The sequence below is a fragment of the Aedes aegypti genome, chromosome 2, assembly GCF_002204515.2.
Source record: "Aedes aegypti strain LVP_AGWG chromosome 2, AaegL5.0 Primary Assembly, whole genome shotgun sequence".
NCBI classification, from domain to species: Eukaryota; Metazoa; Arthropoda; class Insecta; order Diptera; family Culicidae; genus Aedes; species Aedes aegypti.
In genome coordinates this window covers 321715978-321736850 of record NC_035108.1, presented here as the reverse complement: position 1 = coordinate 321736850, position 20873 = coordinate 321715978, and the positions used below count along the sequence as shown (strand labels likewise).

The window sequence follows — 20873 nt, the reverse complement described above, 5'->3', positions numbered from 1 at the left end:
AACATCATAAACTCTTCTTCCTTCAACGATGCATTTCCTGCCTTCCTCGTTTATGAACTCTTTAAGAAATTTTTACAGAAATTTCACAAATTTTTCTTCGGGATTTGTTGCAGATTTTACAACTAAATCAATTATTTATCAACTACCGAACAGCTAAACATTACATATAATTTGCAATTGGATTAGATGGACAAATTGATGTGAAGATTTGCGAAAAAGTTACACGTCTTCTCAGTGAGAATCGAACTCACGACTCCCCGATCTCTAGTTGTGGCGCGTTACCACTACGCCATGAGAGGACTCATGAACGCAGAAGTTAATCTGAATTCGATTTCAGCTCAATAATCACGTGGTCCTTTTTCGCAAAGTGCACCTCTTTCGGAAGAATAAGATGCCCATCCAAACAACGTTTTCTATATATATCCAATGCCTAGCCCGAGAGCGCATTGTATAATGCAAATTATATGTAATGTTTAGCTTTTCGGTAGTTGTTAAACTTCCACTCGGCTGGTTGGCCGTAAACCACGATTCATAATTAAAAACAAGCAATTATTTATGATAATTTCGGCAAATTGCACTAGAAACAGCTGATATTAGCGAAGTATTCCTACAGGAATTGCTCCAGAAACCTTTCAAGGATTTAATAAGAAATTTCATTAGGAACTAGGAAGCATTACCTAAGGCAGGAGATCCACAAGAAATTGCTCCAGGAATTCTACAAAGTAATTGGCTTTGAACAGTCTTTGGTTACTAGCCTAGGAAGTTTCTTGTCAACATATTTCGAGCTTCAGCAAAAAAGTTTTTAGAAATACCTCCAAGAATTATAATTCGTTTAAGAATATCCCTTACATAATTTGTAACCATTTTATACCGGATTTTGGTGAGATTTACTCCAGGTATTTTATAAAAATATCTTTTCATGATTCCTGCCCAAATAAATTCTCTAGACAGTTCTCTGAGATATAATCAGAGATTTGGCTAAGAATTTAATCTTACAAATTCTCCCAGGAGTTCTTTTAAGCACTTCTCAAAAAGTTCCCCTTATATTATAAAATAGAACTCGTTTTTTTCAAGACTGCCTACAGATAAACTATTTGACGGATTAATGAGAAAGTACCTTATGTGATATCCCTTTCTTTTTCATACTTTATTTTTCATTTTTTCATTATTGGTTTGTTCAAGAAATAACTTTGTTGGCAATCATCAATAGAAAAAAGTCAGAAATTTTTCAACTTTTGCTTCTTGAATTCCAAAAGTTGCTCAATGGATATTAACAAGATTTATGTAGAAATCCTTGTTGAATTTCCTGCAAGAATTTCTAAAATATTCCTTAAAGGAATTTATTATTACTATTTTGAAGAAATATTTAATAAATCGCTGTGAGATTTTTTGTGATCTAAAATGAATTCTTAGATTCTTGGTATTTATTTCAAAGTTATGCCATAAAGAACTAGAAAGAAATAATTCTTAAACAACTTTTCAGAGATATCTCTAAAATAAATTTTGATTCTAACATAACAAAATAATATATGAATTTCGTCAAGGATCTATAAGGAAATTCATCAAAAAAGAGATCAATGGTACAATCGTTAATGAAATTCATGCAAACTTGATGGAGAGTTTCAGAAAACTTAGGAGGAGTAATGTATTAAGAAAAATTTGGAGGAAAAATTGTAAATCAAATTTAAATAATTTCTTGAAAAAATCTTTTGTTGATTTCTTAAAATATATTAACAGTATCGCTCAATCAATCCGTAAGAAAATTCCGAGTGTAATTCCTGACAATTTAGGAGAAATTATTTGGAGGCATATCTGCAATAAATGCTTGTATGAAATCCATGCAAATTGGTGCTATTTTAAATGACGTCAGTCTTGGTGCTTTCCAATACTTTTTGATTTGCTAATACCCTCTAAAAATTCTGGTGGGGTTAATGTTCTTCCGGCCACAATGCATATCGAAGTTGCAAGAAAATGTTTATAGGGAGTTGATGCCGGTTATGGACTCTTCGCATATTATAGACCACCTATAGAAAAATTTGGTCTGAAGAGCATAAATACAGAAATTAGAACAGTTTTGTAAATTGAACCACACACCTGGAATTGCTACTTATGGACCAAGCTATGGACCCTAACTTGGTTCATAATTAGCAATTCCAGGTCGGTAGCTTAAGTGATTCGTGAACATGTTCGGAGCTTTTCAGAGTCAATTGCGAAAATCATTTCCCCTTTGAAATTGATGGTTTTCATGGGCTTTTGACTACAAACTGGTAGTTTACTGCTGATTTGATGGATATTCAATTGTCAATATTATAGTATATCAGACTTCGACTACTAGAAAGTAAATGTTCGCGATCATTTTACTATTATTTTTGGTATGTTCTCCGGAGAAGGCGTGTACGATGCACTATGACACTCGTGAGATGCTTCGTGAAGCGAATATTTCCAACACTGGCCCAGAAAACATGGGAATCAAATGGAGGGTGCATAATGGCATATGCATTTTTTTTTGTTCGAGAACAAAATATTCAAACATTCAAACAATTGAAAGTTAGTATTGTTTAAACGACTATTTTTCAAACAGTTTTTTAACGGATATTTTGTCGTTATTATACTTAACATCACAAGAGCAAAATTTAATTTCATGATCAAGCAACTTCCAAGCAAAACCAGACAATACAAACTGTCGCACCGAAGATAACATAATACCAGATGTCGCATACGCCCCACATTTTCGCTCTCTGTTCTTATCGTTTCTGGTCTGTCGAAATTGCTCGATAGATCCATCACAGTAACAGACATTCCTGGCATCGACTTTGCTCCCAGGCCCCTTCAAAGAGCACATTTAGCTAATGGCAAATTTATTGGCCCCGTCACAACTCAAATAGACGGCCATAAATATCTGACCGATCCAGCTGAGAGGTAAAAATACCATCCCGCGGAGCGCGTGGGAGTTTCCGATGATTTGCTGTTCGCCACCTAGTTCTTTGGCCCACTAGAAACTACATCGCGACCACCACCATCTCCGTTCGGGGTGACACTACGCGCTTGTTTGAAATATAGCTGTTGTAGCACTCAATGGGCTGACTACAAATGTCCAATTTACGCCCAAAAGTTGGCTTGTCCTTCCCACTCGTTAATGTCACTGTTACGGTGTTCGAGTAGGACTCTCCTCTGACCTGGCGCCTCGTATGCTAATTCAGTTCAACTCGAACGCATCGTGGGATTTTTATTCCACCGTAACATCTCTATACATATTTACAAATATTGTTCCCCTTGTACCAAGCTAGAGACTTAATCCTTCTGCTTCGTTTACCTTGTATCGTTCTTAGCAGGAAATCCATTTTCATGAATCAACGCATTTGTGCACCGGCCTGCGATCAGGTACCTGGCTATTTTCTAGAGCAGATTCAGCATCGCGATAGGACAAACAGCTAATCCGCATTTCTCAGGAGCAGTCCTTTTTCTCTCGCAATCCAGCTGATTACAATGATCCGGGACAAATCTGATAACCCAATACCGATGGCAGAGAGCTTGTCGCCGGATGTTTGCCATTCCTGAAAATGTGCCGCCTTTTAGCAGTTGTTTCTGTTTCCTTTCTTTTCTGTGATGTTGTACACGGTGTGTTTGAAACTGTCATTAATGTAAAAAATGACCATCAATTCTGCACTCACCACTCAAAAGAAAAGATATCCTTTCAAGTGGTGGGAGCAGACTTCGTGGTCATTTTTTTCGTATATAACGCTTTCAGTCACACCGTGGCGTTATATTTTTCAAATTTTAAAAGCAAATCGCCTCGCATTTAGGCATTATCGATCTCCATATAATTGTGTGCTGCTTGCTGTTGAATGCACCAGACATTGCTGCGCACTCGCTGCAAAAGATCGTATCAATCTTCGCCTCATAGCCGTAGTCGTAGTTTCCCTTCATCCATTCACCGGGAACTGAGCCGGAATGTCTCCGACGGTCGTCGGTTGGTTGGGCTTTGGTTCGATACTCGTAGCACTTCAATATGGGCGAATTTGAAACCGTTTCTAGTGAAATTTTACGGGTCACATTTCAAAAGAGACACTCTCACCCGGCTGGCTGTGTAATTGGAGATTGTGCGAACCATTCACTGTGCATTTCATCCCTGGTTACGATTGGTATTAGCCTCCAACACGGCCATCAGCAGCAGCATACGGTATACGGGGCGAATCGAATCGAGTTTGCCGAGTGGGGTAATGTTGGACGGATTGGTGATGATTGAATGACTGTGTCGATTTAATTACGCACGTTCGTACGCCGACGGGATTCGAGTTGTAGGGTAACTCGGTATAATATGCCCCTCCTTAAGCAAAAATGGATATAACTCGGTCAAAAGCACTATCTCTAATGAAAAAAGCACTTCAATAGGACCATTATCTTACTAGTTGTTAAACAAATGTAAGCTTTTCCGCAACATCTATTTAATTATCTGAAAATAACATCTTTTTTACAATCATCTGAATCACGCACTTCAAAAAGAGCCTGGGCAATATGCCCCAGTATCAGTATAATATGCCCCACAACAAACGGATAGTACGCTCCATGACAAATGGACAGTATGCCCCACAACACAGGGGTTATATGTCCCAGGACTGTCAGCTGCTTATGCACGATGAAAAACTGCTAAAGAGCTTGCTCGGGAATAGATGGCATCAAGAGTGGGGCATATCATCCGTCCGTGATGGGGCATATTGCCCAGGGCTGAGAAGTTGTTGGAAAACGAATATTTCAGTGAATTTCCACTCTTTTTGGTCATTCTAACTAATGATATTCGTTCATTAGTTCAAGAGCCAACGTTTTACAATTGGTTGCTTTAATGTTGTGGTATTTGACTCAAAAAATGCTTAAAAACACTGCGTGAAAAATTACATCGAAATTCGACTTTTGATACTTTTTGCATTATCTCTGTTTTGCTGCGCGTTATAACTGTCAAATTTTCATAGTAAGACAGTCTCATGAATTGTAAGGATTCTCAGTCATTTTCAATTTCATATTGAATCTGGTTCGTTAAATATCGAGGAGGGGCGTATTGCCCGGGTGGGGCGTATAACACCGAGTTACCCTAGTCCAGAGCAGTCTTTTGCTAGGTCTACAGACTTAGTTTTTACAGGCAATGGATTTGAGCGGGGCCTTCTTTAGCTTTAGTTAACGGTAAAATCCGTGGCTATACAGCAAGGCCATGCTAAAGGTGTCTGGGATCAATTCCCGGTCGGTGCCCGATCTATTTGCAATGGAAATTTCCTTAATTTCCCTTAATATAGGGTATCATCGAGTTCACTATACGATATACAAATGCTAAAATTGCAACTTTGACAAAGAGGGCTTACAGTTGATAACTGTGAACAATCTCTTAAGAACACATACTCTGTCTCAGTGGTCAATGACTGGTCATCCCATGCCGAAAAATCTGACAAATCCCTTGAAATGTGTTGCATTTTCTCGAGTTACTCAGTGCGATGATCGTTTTCGTTGTTATGGTATAATTAGCTGCATGTTTTTATAGATTTTTTTAATCTTCCTAAGTAAATTTGTTGCATGTTAAAAAAAAAAAGAAATGGAGATAAGGTGATCTTTTGACCGAATAATCCAATTTTCCCAATTTTTTGTACTTGGTCCGATAAAATTTGATTGACCAAGATTGATAAGTTTACAATTTGTAAACAGATTTTGCACAATAAACCAAAACCATTCAAATTGTTGGTAAAATAAAAAACAAACTGTCATTATGTTACCCGTTTGTCTATTTTAACCCGGTTTGTTCAATTGATTTCTCGCGTTTTAAATATGAGAAAAATCTGAAAGAAAAACTGTTGTGCTCAGAAAACGAGCTTTTATGTAGACACCAAATTTGACTACTTTTGAAAAAAAAATCAAACACCCAATTGTAGCCATAGTGCATTGAACATCGTTTTACACAGAAAATTAACTCGGAACATTTCGTTGAACACATTTAATCGTCCGAAATCAGTCAAAACATAAAATAAAACATCATTTTTCCTACACTTATCACTCCTAATTCGGCTGCTCTCATTAGAAATCAACGTGATTGGTCAATTAAGAAACCGAATTTACGAATGTGGCTGGAACTGGTTCTAGTGGCTTATATTATAGGGTATCCCTGAAACTATGGGCACGACTTTGCCATTGTGCCATTTCGAGACTAGTGCAGATAAAAATCTAATTTTCACACATTTTATTCTTGCTCGTATCGATAGCAGATTTTGAATTTTAGGCGTTTTTTTCGCTAGCTATCTGTTGATGGTGTTACATTTTTAGAACCAACTCTTATCAGTTTTGCACAAATCGCATTATATCTGAAAAACTTTGTTGTACGAAATTTGTGCTAGGTCATATATTACACACAATAAAATTCTAGAAACAAATATGATTGCCGATACGACAAATGATCAGGCCATCACTTATATTGATGGAAATTATTATCTTAGGTACATGAAATTTGAATAGAAGCTAAAAACCCGATTTCAGCTATGGTCGATTTATAAAAGGGTTAAAACCAAATTCTCATACACTCCCGTGCAAAAGTTTGAGTTCACCCCCTAAAAAACATACAAAAGTTTGTTATCCACAACTCTCTGATTCCATTTGAAACACTCTACGGCGCATTCGAAAATCAATGAGTCATTCTTACTTCGTAGGAGTTTTCTCAAAAACAGTTTATAAATTTTGTATACTATTTTTTTGGGCCCAGATAGCCGTAGCGTCGTGGGTTCGAATCCCACTGGTCGAGGATATTTTCGTGAAGGAAATTTTCTGGATTCCCAGGGCATAGAGTATCTTTGTACCTGCTACACGATATACACATGCAAAAATGGTCAATAGGCAAAGAAAGCTCTCTGTGGAAGTGCTCATAAGAACACTAATCTGAGAAGCAGGCTTTGTCCCAGTTGGGACGTAACGCCAGAAAGACGAAGATACTATTTTTTTACTTATATTTGTGATATTTTTCAAAAAAAAAAGCACTTAAAAACATGGCCAATTTCCTCAGAATTGGATCGACAAATTTTTTTTTTGCAATTTTTCATCGTAATAGGCTGTTTTTCATCACGCTAATCTGTCATGAAACGGCTTACTTTCCTGCACTGAAATATACAGTGCGGGAATAGGCATTACCTAACTGAAACTAGTACTGTAATGATTCATTACGCAACGCTTTCTCATTACGCAACTGTTTTGAGTTGGGTAATGAATCACAACACAACAATTTCTCAGGAATTGTAAAATAATGGTGAATGCATTCCGATATAATTTTTGATATCCTCAAGTCGTCTTCTACGAAATTGCAAAAAAATGTTGTACGTAACTCGTTGCAGAACTCGATTTTTACAGACGACTCGTGCTGTAAAAATCATCATTCTGCAACTTGTTCCGTAAATTACTATAAATCAATATATCATTAGAATTGTAATCTTATATTCTTTGAAAAGCGCTCACGAAATTTTGGCGGAAAAATCTAAAAACAATTTCAAAATCAATGAAAACGTCATTTAAGTAATCGTGCGAAAATTTGGGTTCACCCCTAAGTATGATGCGTATCCGGCAAATGTTTGGGATCACCTGAGTCGCACGGAAATCATTTTTGTCAATATTTCTGACATTGTTCAACTAATTTCAATAGTTCATAGCTTTTTCAAAAGAAAATAATGACGCGTACATAATCATCATCATTTGCTCTTCGATAAAAAACATGGAACATACTCCTCCTAGTTGGTACTCCGTGATCAATCAGGATAATGATAATGCACAGAAAACCATTCAGATGGAACTTGGGTTCTTGCTTTCTATAATCTTCAATGTACAATCACTCTACCCTCAAAGTCGATTTATTTAATTCTTGCGATAGATAGAACTGTTTGATCTCATAATGACGCAGAGATAGAGAAAAATAGGTAAATTACCCAGCAAAAAATAGAACCCACTTATTTTTCATCAATAGGTTTTAAGAATATCATCTACTAGCATGTTGTTACATGCATCCTTATGAAACCATATGATGGCCAGGCTTCGGAACGGTCCATTTCTTTAAAGTAAGGACTATGCTATGCATTTATTATGTAAACTATTTGTATGTATGAGTCATAAATAGTCACATAATTAGCATAAGTGACCTGTAATCAAGAACGAGACACTTCCTCAGAACTGTGTAAGAGTTCCAAAATACAATACAAACGTGGGTGATACAAATTCAATGGTGAACGAATAAATGTACTTTCAATTTTATGAACTTAATTATCAGTATATCTTTTGAGCCCTAGCGTCAAATTTGACACTATCCGGTAAATTTAAAGTTACTTTTCAAAAATGTTGTTTCGTTCAGAGTAAGACGTCTCATATCGAATGCTTAACTGCAGTTGAAAGGCTAAACAAACATGTGAAACCATATGCTGTTCACAGATTTTATGGTATTTTTTAAAACAGACAATTGAGAAAACTTCAATAGGATTTTCCATAGAAATATGGATGTGGAATGCACAAAGATATTTGAATAGAACAGAGGTGCTCATTCTGTGGCCCGCAGGCCAAATAAGGTCCTCATCCAAATTCGCAGGATTCTGCTATGAAAGCTCAAGAGCCCGACATTAACCTTTAGGTGCTTGTGATGGATCTGCAGGGGCCCGTTAGGACTCTGAAGTATTTCGCTAGGAATCCACAGGATGCCGCCTGTGATTCTCCCGATCTCGCTAAGGATTCTGATAGGAATTGATATCTACTCAGGAGCTCGATAGGAATTTTGAGGATATTGCTAAGTGTTTCGTCCAGGATGCGACGGCCCTACCTTGTGTTTTATGTTAAACCGACGAGACTCCGGGCGACGAAGAAACAACACATTCATATACTGTTTGACTTTACTGTTTTATTGCTCATCACCGAGAGGCAGTGCTCCTGCTCGGTGACAGATACCTAGAGATACACACAACATACATTCAATTTGCGCTTCCCTGTTTTAAGGAAGCGGTACGGATAGATAGGAAAGTACAAATCGCACGGGTACTTGTTTCATAATGCGTATTGCTGGGCCTTTTACTACACGAGTAACAATCAGTTGAATGGCAGTAGGCTGATACTGTGTTGTACACTACTGCGCACGGTAAAAAGAAGCAAGGTATTATAGGCCTTTTCATGTGACAGGTCCGTCTATGCATTTGTTTACATCGGTGGAGAACCGGTGCTAACACGGGTCTGTCATATTCATAGAAGAACTGTCAAAGAGCTTCTGGATGAGCTGATTTGAAACGTCATTTGAAAAGGCCTATACTCCGAAAAATGACATTTGGCAGTGACGTCATTACTATCGCAAACTCGAACGAGTGCAAAAGAAAGCAAGGCCTGCTCTCCTTTACTATGCTCAAGGCCTCATGCTTGACGATAGGAATTACGACACATGTTTTGATGGAAAATCGTTGTTTACACGTGGGAATAGCTTACCTTGTTGTGTCTACCGTGCTACTGCGCTGCTATGGGAAAAGCCTACTGCGTTGCGAGATCGAAAACTGAGAATTTTTGGATATCGTTGAGAAATTCTCAAAAGTCTATAAGGATTACTAAGGCTACGTAAACTGGGATTTTATTCGGAATCCTCGAAACTTTGCCATCAAAACTCAAAACACCAATAGAAGTCCAAATTATTTCGCTAGAAATTAACAAGATGGCCTTGAAATCTTAGGAGTTTGCTAGGATTCGCCTAATTTCACGCAACAGCTCGAATAACCAATTATACTTTCTCAGTATCCCGTAAGGAACTCCAAATGATCGTTTTAAGTTCCCAGATTTCACTTAGTAACCTCAAGAATCCGCTAGAAATTCTCAGAATTCATCTGAAAAATAAAAAAAAGAATCCCGTAAGGGTTGTCCAGAATCGAGATAGGAAATTCCTAGATCCAGTTAAGGAAAGGATCATGTTGCGGCTCGAATTATTGATTAAAAATCTTGATATGGCTCGAGAAATACTCCAGACTGAACACCACATGTATAGTATGTTCATCACCTAAAAAATCGAAAGTTATACAGAATCTCAACATAATAGAGAACGTAGCTCTAAACAATGAACCTATATTAATATATATTCATTAGAGAATCGCAAATAAAATACTGTGAATGATTTGCAATAAGAGCCGCATAGACTATGGACAAAATTTATGTTTAAAACTCTCTGTGAGTTATAGAGTTTTTCTTGCTATTGTGTCAGTGTTTATGCTTTGTTCAAACGAGCTGTTCCATAAAAAATGTGAAGAATAGAGATTTTTATTAAGCAGCACCACACTTCAGTGGACTGGTCACATAGTATCTAGTGAAATATAGTTGAGATATTTGTATATGTATTATAAATTTCATATTTTTAATTTCACAAAACGTCGCAATCACATAACCATCACAAAGTAGATGAATGCGTTTGGGAGCCCTAGTAGTTAAAGGGATTTTGGGAAATATCGACGTAGGTGGGTATCTGGAATGAAGTCGGCATGAAGCTAACCTGCTGTTCAAATGACTAAAACTAAAAAAAAAAAAACATAATATTTACAAAAAAATACAGATTTCAATTGTATTAAAACATGTTGCCAAAAATGGATCCGTTTTGTTGCCAAAATCGGGGGATGCCAAAAGGGAGCATGCCAAAAACGGAATTCCACTGTTTAAGAGAGGGACAGGCCTGGGATTGAACCCACCACCTCTTGTTAAGGAGGTAGGTATCAACCCGTTTTCCTATATAACATGTGCTGTTTGTGACTACAAAACTATAACTGTAATTGTAATGCTTTGTGATATTACAGACACTTTTTGAAACTCCTCAAAATGTACCAGATTCGACCAAAACATCGTGGTAGCTCATAATATTGTGTTTTCAATACCGCAAATACTGCTCAAGCAAAATTTAATGTTAAGCATCTGAAAATAGCCTTCTTGTGCCCTTATTCACATTTTTGAAGGCTTTCGATTGAAGACGTAGTAAATCAACAATCCTGACTTCTGTTTTAAAGTTTTCTGCTGAATTTAAAATTGTACTGTTTTTTTTTTGTAATTTGTATGGTGAGTCTTCAACAATCCCCTTTTCCTTCAAGTCCTCGGAAAGTTCTAACAAGTGAAAAACAATAAAGTTTATTGAATTTAACACTCGTTTTACTGTTTTTGTTTTCTGTGAGCTGAAAATTCATTTGCTGACCTCATGCTTTTTTCAATACGGAACCTATTTTATTAACTTTTTCCAAATTCATGTGTACAATATATATTACCATATGTTAAACAGTCATTCAGTGATGAAAAAGATTTCAAAACCAATGAAGGCTGCAAATCAGTTTAATTGAAAGAATACCCAGGTAAATATTGATTGTCCCACCCAAATGTTAGTTATAATTCGATCGTATTTGAGGCCTCATGTTCAAAAGATGATATCTACGATGATCATTTAGTTTAATCTTAATTTTTCGCTATAAAAAAGCTACAATTGAAACAATAGAAATCGGACATTAAGCAATTCAGTACTTGTATTGAAAATGACACATTTCCCCATCTTTTCAATAAAAGTTTTGCGCTATTTTAACGAATACGCTTCTTTCGCTATACCTAATCAAATAACGAAAAAAGAATCAATTTATGGAAAAAAAAATTTTTTCAGTTTTTCACAAGTGTGCCTTTGCACAGGAAGCTGAGTTACCATCAAACGGGGTAACTTGCAACACTTTTCAACTTCAAAGCTATATAGGTGAAAATTTTGAGGATTCAGATGAATCAAAACTAATCTGATATTCTAATCGCCACGTAAAGAATCAGGATCAGGAGAACCTAAAAATATACATTAATCATGCTACCCCTGATGTGGGGTAACATGAAAGACATTGTGTTGTTTTCATCTCTCAGTATCTTACTACAGTAAAGGCATGTCAATAATCAGAAAAAAGGACCTGAAAAATCAAATAGTATTGTATTGGGTGTCTATACGTGAAAATTCTAGCAAATCACAAGTCTTGACGGCAAGTGAAAAGCCTTTCAAGAATGTAAGTGCAACTTACTTTACAAACGCAATGAGTTTTTGAGTGGAACATAACCTATGTTTATTCATATTTTAACCAGAGCGACGTATCATATATTGATATTCTATGTCTTGAAATGGCCTCTATTGGTATTTTTACATAGCAATCATCATATTCCATGCAGAAAAAAATTGTTAAGTCTCAAGCCTCCCTTGCCATTTTTACCATAGAAATCGTGTTCTACGAAATTTTCAGCTCTTTAGGATGGCAAAAGGCAATGTAGGATTGTGTGAAAATTACTCTGAAGAAATGTTGAAAAATGTTCCAATTACCTTAGTACTGTAATGTAAGTATAAACATATTACCCAATAGTGAAAACTCATACTTCAAATCCTTATGAAGGATGTTACTGAAGGAATAATTCCCTTTTAAGCTAATTTCATTTGGGATTTTTGTAGATGTTTGCAGGGCTATAATACCATATAGAGGTATATAATAGTGGAAAAAAAACTCATGATTTTTTTTCTCGTATCCGTCGATATGAATTGCTCTTTTCAGAAAATTTCTTCATTATGATTTGAAGAATGAGTTTTTACTATGGGATGATAAGTTTGTACTTACATTACCATACTAAAAGTGGAGATTGGAAATTTTGAAATTTTGAACAGCCCCAATCTACATGTTACCTTCGATACATTTTTTTATAATAATCACATTTTTACGAACAAAACAAAAATGAATAATTCTATTAATAATGCGGTACATGTATATTTTATGATGTTTTGTACCGAACGTATAATTAATTGGTTGAGGTGCAATAATATCAACTGAATTATACAAATAAATCGTCCCCTTGATGCTACAACTAGATAACTCGAAAATATAAATTTCAAACTATTCAACATTGGAAGTTTGACCGTTTCACAAAGTGATGGATAATCACAGATAGTATAATCTTTGACTTGTTCATATTGAATCAAAGGCGTATGATCTTTGGATATCTGGCAGATTTAATAAAGATTTATGCTTCGACAAAATGAACACTAAAAATCGAAAGTTCTAGTTATCTAGTTGTAGCATTAAGGAGACGAAATATTCAATATTGCTTTTTAATGTGTTTTTGCTGACAAACTGCAAGAATTTTATGATTGAAATTGATGTTGCAAGTTACCCCACAAGGGTACTCAAAGACGTTTTATTTTTTTTAGTGTTTAAGCGTGAAATTAACAAAACCTTTATATGGTCCTTTGGTACACTACCCAATACTGTAACTGATGGCAAATACCTCGGATCACTTGTTTTCGTCGTTTGTGTCTTATTTCTTATTTCATACGATCAAACGTGCTATATAATTTTCACCTCCAGCAAATTAAACAAAACAGAAACAATACCGAAATACTCGCAAAAACCTTCTGTTTAATATCTAAGATCGGAGTAATGAATCAAAATAATTGTATTCTTTGCTACAAAAAAACGTAAATTCGGTTACATGTCGATATATTGCAAGTTTCACCCCAGTTGCAAGTTATCCCGTTTGATAGTATGCGGAATATGCATTTAGAGCTTTAGAATGAAACTTCCGATTGTCTTCTACAAAGTTGTTTGAGTTATTTAAGCTTTTTATTTTGTGTTATTCATAATAAGCATGGTTCATATTTTCAATTAAATGAAAAAGTCAACTTTCTTATTTGTAGAAACTTGTGAATGCTTTAGAAAAGTTATAAAATGTTCGATCTCAAGGAACTTTGCCAACAAAAATTCTTCTATAGCCCTCAAACTGACCGATTTGGAGCTGGACCGACTTGTGTCAACAAAAAAAAAACAGATTCTATAGAAAACTGGTTCTTTGACTGAAACGTTTTCAATTATAATATTAAATTGAAGTCGTCCACTAACCAATTTTAGAGCTTTGAAAAAAAGCTTTTTATGGAAACTCGCTATAGATCGCTATTCGATTGTGAATATCTTTGATTGGGGCAAACATTAAAAAAAATCTTTTGGCGACATTCAAAAGATAAAATAAATGTCTTTATTACATTATAAAATTACATGTGGGTTGTTTTGTGTCTCTAACGAGAAGCATTGTGAAACAGTGCATTATTCATAAACGAATCTTCAAGGAACTTTAAACTATAACAAATATCAATATTCTTTTTGCATGAATATTTGCATATTACTTAATTCTTAAAGGGCCCATTCACAAATTTCATAACGCTGGAGGGGGTGGGTGGGTGTCCAAACGATGTTACGGCCCATACAAAAACTGAATAATATTCATACAAAAATCGTTACAAGGGGGTGGGTGGGTGTCCAAAATAGCCAATTTTAGCGTTATGAAATAAATGAATGAGCCCAAAGGCCACCAGACAGACAGAAATCCTAAAAAAAGTCTCCGCTTTAAACTTCAGCTAATTTCATTTGGCAAAATTTAGTACCATTAATTCGCTTCAAGTTGCTTGCCCCTCTTTGTTGATTTGCATCCCATTCATTCTTCAATCCTGTGGCCTTTATTTTCCCGTATCATCTTCGAAGGGATAATAGGGGCGTTCATTAATTGAGTGGTTGGAAAACACGGCTTCAAAGCAATGCCATGCTTAAGGTGTCTAGGTTCGATTCTCGGTCGACCCAAAATCTTTTCGTAATATCTTAGACAGTCCATTCAACCAATATTCTAAATCATGAAAATATTTGATTGCATGTTATGGTGCGATGAGAGTAATAGAGGATAGATGAAATCCCATTCACCTTGAAAAACAGAAAAAATATACTTAATCACAACATACCGTCAACTTGCAATTATCCCAGCTATCCACACTCAGCTTCAACATGAATACAACAAATCGTCCAATCGTTGTCTTTAGCGTGCAACACTAAGAATCACTGTTTTCCATTCCTTCCGTCCTTCACCCGACAGCTTGTCATCATTATTGTTGGCGGTTCAATCCATCATCAATCACAAGAACTTAGCGACAATTAACTGTACACAAAAGCTTGCACTGAAACCTCACAAAGGGCAATTCCCACAGCCAGAGCGAAACGAAAGCACAGGCGATCAGTAAAAGTGCATTCAATTAGTGCCGCCAATTGCTTTGACCTGTTTCCAAGGATTTGGTCTCAGTTGAACTGCTGTCGTGGTATCACTATACCTATATAGAGTATCACGGGTTATTCTACCGAGTTGCAACGTAATCGGATGTTGCGGGATATAATGCCCATTTGTTGTAAATACGCAGATTTAGAACACTTTCACACTTGCTCCTTGCACTGCATTTCTTCGCGCGCTAAGCTGCTTGTCGACCCAACAGCTTGTCACCACAATCCGTGAGTTTTGTCACACTTCGTCTTTCGCTACCTTGCTTTGGATGCTATTTTCCTGTTTCCTTTTTCTGGTTCCACACATGTATTCGTCCTTCCGAAACTCCCACAAAGTTGTTCGATTTGACAAATTCCTTATTGATCTTGTTTCCTTCACTACAATGCAGCGAGCACAAAAACTTGCTTTGAAATTTGAATCTTTTCTCGCTTTTTGCTGAATTGAAATCGTTCCTTCTGTTCCCTTTCGGTTGCACTTCGCTTCACGTGTCCTTCTGCGATCCCATTCACTGAGTATTTCACGCGAAAAAAGCAATATCCTTCCTATATGCTTTGAATACCGACTTGATTGTTCGTTTCGTCCTTACGGCTTGATCCTTTTTTTTTTGTGGCGCGTTCAAAATCTACGAAACGATCTCTTAACCGACGAAGTATCGATCAACGCAACAAAAGTGTACCGAAATTCAAACAGACAAAAGACGGTCCTCTTCTTCGGAGAGTCAAACAACAACTAAAATGTTGTCGTAGATTTTTTTTCATCCTCAATCCATCGTTCCGACCCGCCTTGAAATCGACCGGTTTTCTCGCTCACTCCAAACCGTTCACTCCTATACGATTTCCAACAAACCAGCGTGGAACGTCGTACCGGTATTGGGAACCCTCCCGTAGAGTCGTGAGCAGTCGTACCTCAAGTGCGGCGCGAGGCGGAAAAACGAGAGGCGCAGGTTTTCCTCCTCACCACCTCAATGCTGAACGCACTTTGTTCGAGTTGGTTGCTCATTCTATGCTCTTCTTCTAGCAACAACGACGACATGGTGTGCGTTTTGATTCGGGCACCAACACACATGCTGATGGCCTTTTATTGCGATATGGTTCTGCGCAAAACAGCTTCTTGAGGTTCACATCACAGCGTCATGCAGGATCCACCACAGTTGAAGCCAGAGGCTGTTTCCCCCATTTTTGCGAGCATAAAAATTTCTTATGATTCAATTCAACCGTGGTGGTGAAGTGGTAATGGTGTTGTGCATTTGGGTTTTTGTTTATTCTGCTGTTGCTCTTGTAGCGGTCGCTTTTGGGCAATGCTGATAAATGAGCAGTTTTAAAGAACTTCGACATGCTGTTGTACAATTTGTTGTTGCAGACGATTACGTTGGATTTTTCAATGTATGTTTGTGTTGGAAAGTCTTTAATAAAATAAATGATTTTACACCCGTTTATACTCAATGGGTATACAACACATTTTGGGCATTTTTTTCAATAAATTTCTCAGTAAGGCGGTTCAAATTACAAAAAAAGTTCAAAAATCCATCTTCCATAATGTTTATATAATGCTTATAATGGAACTAGAGTCCTGTTTAATTTTCATCCACTTTGATGAGAATATGAAGGTAGCCCAAAGACGATTATTTATTTAAAGAAACTAGGATCATAGGTATTTCATACTCTTCTACGTATTCAAACCCTCTGAGCAGAATCTCAATAAAAAGTAGATTTGAGTAGGTACCGTAAGTTGCAAGGGGCAGCAATACTCCTCAACTTCAAAGCTCTAGAGGCGAAAATTCAAAAGTTTTGAATTAATCAAAAGTAATATAATACGACAGGGCAGGATTAGGGCTGTCGCACTTTTGTACTTTGTACAATACTTTTGATTTATCATTATCATTTTGTAACGATGATATCTATCAACACCAAACCAAAATGTTTTCCTCGAGAATATTCTTAAGAACATATTTCAAGGCATCGAGGATCAGGCTCCTATGATGGTTGCGAAACAATAGTTTCATGTTCACAGGCGTTATTTGGCGGCAAATGATATTGACAATTGCACGAATTTTTAGATTGTAATGAAATTGTTCATTTGCCAGATAAAATTTACGCACTCACTAATACCAGTAGGCGTATGCTTCAAGAGCTATGACGTTTCAAAATTGTTCAGAGCAGTAAGACTGATAAATGTCGGGCATGGCGTGCGATTGCTACCTACATGAATAATAAATAGACACTTTTGTGTGACACTGTCCTGCCCAGCAACTCCAATCGCTACCCCCCCTCGGTGCCACATGGGACACGAGCTACTCTAAGAAAGGTGGTAACTGCTGACAGGGAAGAGAGGATACGCTTTTGCAAACCTGGAGCATCTGTACTCCATGTTATAGCTCACAACTGTGTCCGTTCCTCAGGGATAGTTGATCTTTCAGCAACTTCAGTCTTCTTTGTTGACCATGGGTTCTCCTAAGTATTCCACGTTGACGAATGAACTGAAATTACAAGGAATTTTCCTGCATTGCTCACTGGAGAATTCTTACGGTGGCGAAACACTTACCAGGGATAACATTTTACTTTTTATGTAAATCCTTATTATTGCAGTAGTTTTCGCAAAACACTAATGCCTTGTTTATGTGATAATTTTCGTTCACACAAAATAAGAATCAAAACAGGGACGAAAAACGTTGGTAACGAAACAGCTGTCAAACTGTTATGCAAGTGTATGTGTGAGGTGTGAAAATGTTCACTGTGCAAAAATTTTCTGCACAGTAGTCTAATGAGGTGCAAAATGCTCAAAATACTCTAAGAAATGTCAGTATACCGTTTCACTTTTTTTTCACCTTTTTTTCGAATGGTTTTCACAAAAGAACTAAGACATAAACACGTCGCAACCCTTGTCCACCCCAACAGTGAAAGAATGATATCACCCCGTTGAATCGTTTTAACCTAACTCATGACAATACAAACAACGTTTCATTTTTATGTATGTACATTAATTTATTTATATAAAACATATGTGTATCAAACACCATTTTTTTAACTTTAAATTGATGTTATCTTGAAAATAATAATCATTTTTGATAAAATCTTGATACACTGTGAATGCATCTGATTATTATAATTCAATTTCTACAGTGCATAGCTACAAACTGTTACAGAAAACATAGTCGACCATGATTCTTGCTGTATAAACAATTGCACGAGTTTATTAATTTGGCTTTTAAGTGTCACCAAATCCACTGGTTGCCATGGTCACACGGCACCGCTAAAACGTCAAAGAGTGAACGCTTGCATTGGTCCATTTTGTATAAAATCCTCATTATATTTAATAATTATTTAAGCGCACACATTATCGAAGTTTTTTAAAACACCTACCTTAGACAAACAGGATATAATAAACGCGCAATTAACAGGCATTCAGTTTTTCATCACTCACGTGCATGCGCGTGAAAACAAATCCTCAGAGTTAATCTTTTCAAAGCACGTGTTACTTTCCTTTCTTCATTCGGTATATCCATTACCCACACAATCGATTGAGGCGAATAACACTGAAAACTGTTCATTGTCACGGATACTTTCAGATTCCATTTTTCAAATCCCCACAAATTAACAGGAAAAATCGAAAAACGGTAATTTCACTAACAGGTCCTCAGTTCTACACACGTTCTTTCTATCACCTCTAGGAGCAGATGCGCCATGTAGTGACTAGACCTTTTAAAAGAGCTTAATTTACACACTTTTCCGATCACGCTTCCCATAGAAATTCAATCGAGTTAGACTAAATAATTACACTTTCTTCATCATTTTAAAACCACGTTTATTCTTCCCAAAACACATCAACAAACTGATTCCTCTTTTCCTTTCGTAAACCTATGCCTACTATGATCTGAATTGATTCCTTTTTCAGTGCTAGTTGAACAGTTCGTTGGCTCACGAACATTTTTTGTTTTAACTATACTTTGCTTCCAACTTCTCATAATCCCTACAATATTCACAAAACAAAACATTCATGCTCACTGGTGGTGGAATTCCGTATCTGAGTAACCACCTCATGTCAACCCTTGACCTCTTTAATAGCTTAACCGTAGATAACCGTTACAAAAATTCGCGTGATAACCGAAAGGTTAAAAATAATACCGTAATTCGGGGTGTAGTTGATCAGTGGGGAGAAGTTGATAATTCCCGTATCCACATGTATTGCTGTTTGCGTTTGACGTGCAAATCTGGCTTGAATGCGTTCCAAATGCGGTAACACAAATTAATCAAAGGACACTTAGCAACCATGATCCATATCACCGCCAACCTAGCAAAGAAAAACGATCTTTGACTTCGCCTTCCTTGTTAAATATTTAACCGCGTTTGGTGTTCCCGCATTTGATATTTGCATTTCAAACGCACACAGCAATATAAACTGCCAAGAGAGCTATGATCCATTTTTAATTATCACAACTTCTGTCATATCGCATTACCTGATAGCTGCTCTTGATGTTTCTAAATTCGGTTCGTCGTTCAAGATAGTTATACCATGAAAAAACAGATTTTTAAAGTAATGTTCGATGAACTGTTGAAGGGTTCTACTCCAAACGTTCGACTATTGCCAAGGATATATAAAGACACAATTTAAATAAACTGTTTCATACATTCCAGATATGTTCTGTGAACCCTGTTTTAAATTTGCATTGAGAATAAAAATTAATTTTCAGAGCAAAAACATGTTCTTTTTGTTAGCGAGTTGCTAATTTCAACGAAAATTGCATACCATTAGGCGTTTAATGTGGTGTATTCTGTAATTCACAACATTCAATTCAAAAATTGACCGATTTATCCACAAGTTGTAAGATTTTTGAGACTTGATTCGGGATCAGTGACCCCAAATTTAATAAATAGCATGTCTCTTAGAAAACCTGTCGCAGTGATTGATCAACTTCACCCCTGAATCAAAAATTCCACTTTTTGATTTCTAAAAAATGATTTTGTCATTATGAGAACATTTTGTAAAACCCGAGCAACACACATGTTATAATTGTGTATTATCAACTAATATATGACTAATTTTGGTCATATATCAGTTGATAATACACAATTATAACATGTGTGTTGCTGGGGAAGTTTCATTTGTATAATTCGATAAGTATCCATGCATCCTACTAGGGATTATAGAACAGAATCTTTGCAGGATTGTTGTCCGGTAGTCTTGCAACATGCCCTGCCCAGTGCACCCTTCCAGCTTTCGCAACCTTCTGGATACTGGGTACGCCGTAGAGCCTAGCGAGCACGTGGTTCATTCTCCGCCGCCACACACCGTTCTCCTGCACTCCGCCAAAGATCGTCCTAAGCATCCTTCGTTCGAACACTCCAAGTGCTTGCAGGACCACCGGTCTTATAAGCGTTTTGTACATGGTAGGGGAATTAGGGGCATAATGAACCCGTTAAGCAAATGTTCGTTTTAAGACCATAAAATGGCATTTTTTTTTTAATTTACCCCCGGCTAGTTTTCAAGTTTGATGTACGACGTGCTACATTCATTCATGATGATAAAAATCAAATCATATGCCAGAAAAGTGAGATAGAAAACAAGGCTGGTAAATATTTCCGCTTGAGCCTTGTAAATAAATGAATAAGTAAAAAAAAGAGGCAAAGGGCTCTCCCTCAATCATAATAACTAAAAAGAACCTTTCTGGGTTCATTACTTTGCTCAAAAATAAGATTCTTCCACGGCCTTGCTTATATGCCAATTTGAAACTGAGAAAAACTTTAGGTCAAATTTTGAAGAACAATTGAAGCAAA

The 20873-nt window shown here is 36.6% G+C and overlaps 1 protein-coding gene across 1 annotated transcript in view; it reads right to left on the bottom strand.

Moving 5' to 3' along the window:
* Positions 1 to 15820, bottom strand: part of LOC5577110 (developmental protein eyes absent) — a 137127-nt gene extending 121307 nt beyond the window's left edge. The window contains exon 1 of the mRNA XM_021845816.1: positions 14792 to 15820. Within this exon, the coding sequence (XP_021701508.1) occupies positions 14792 to 14836 (45 nt within the window). The 5' untranslated portion in view covers positions 14837 to 15820. The remainder of the gene's footprint in view (positions 1 to 14791) is intronic.
* Positions 15821 to 20873: the final 5053 nt, after the last annotated feature.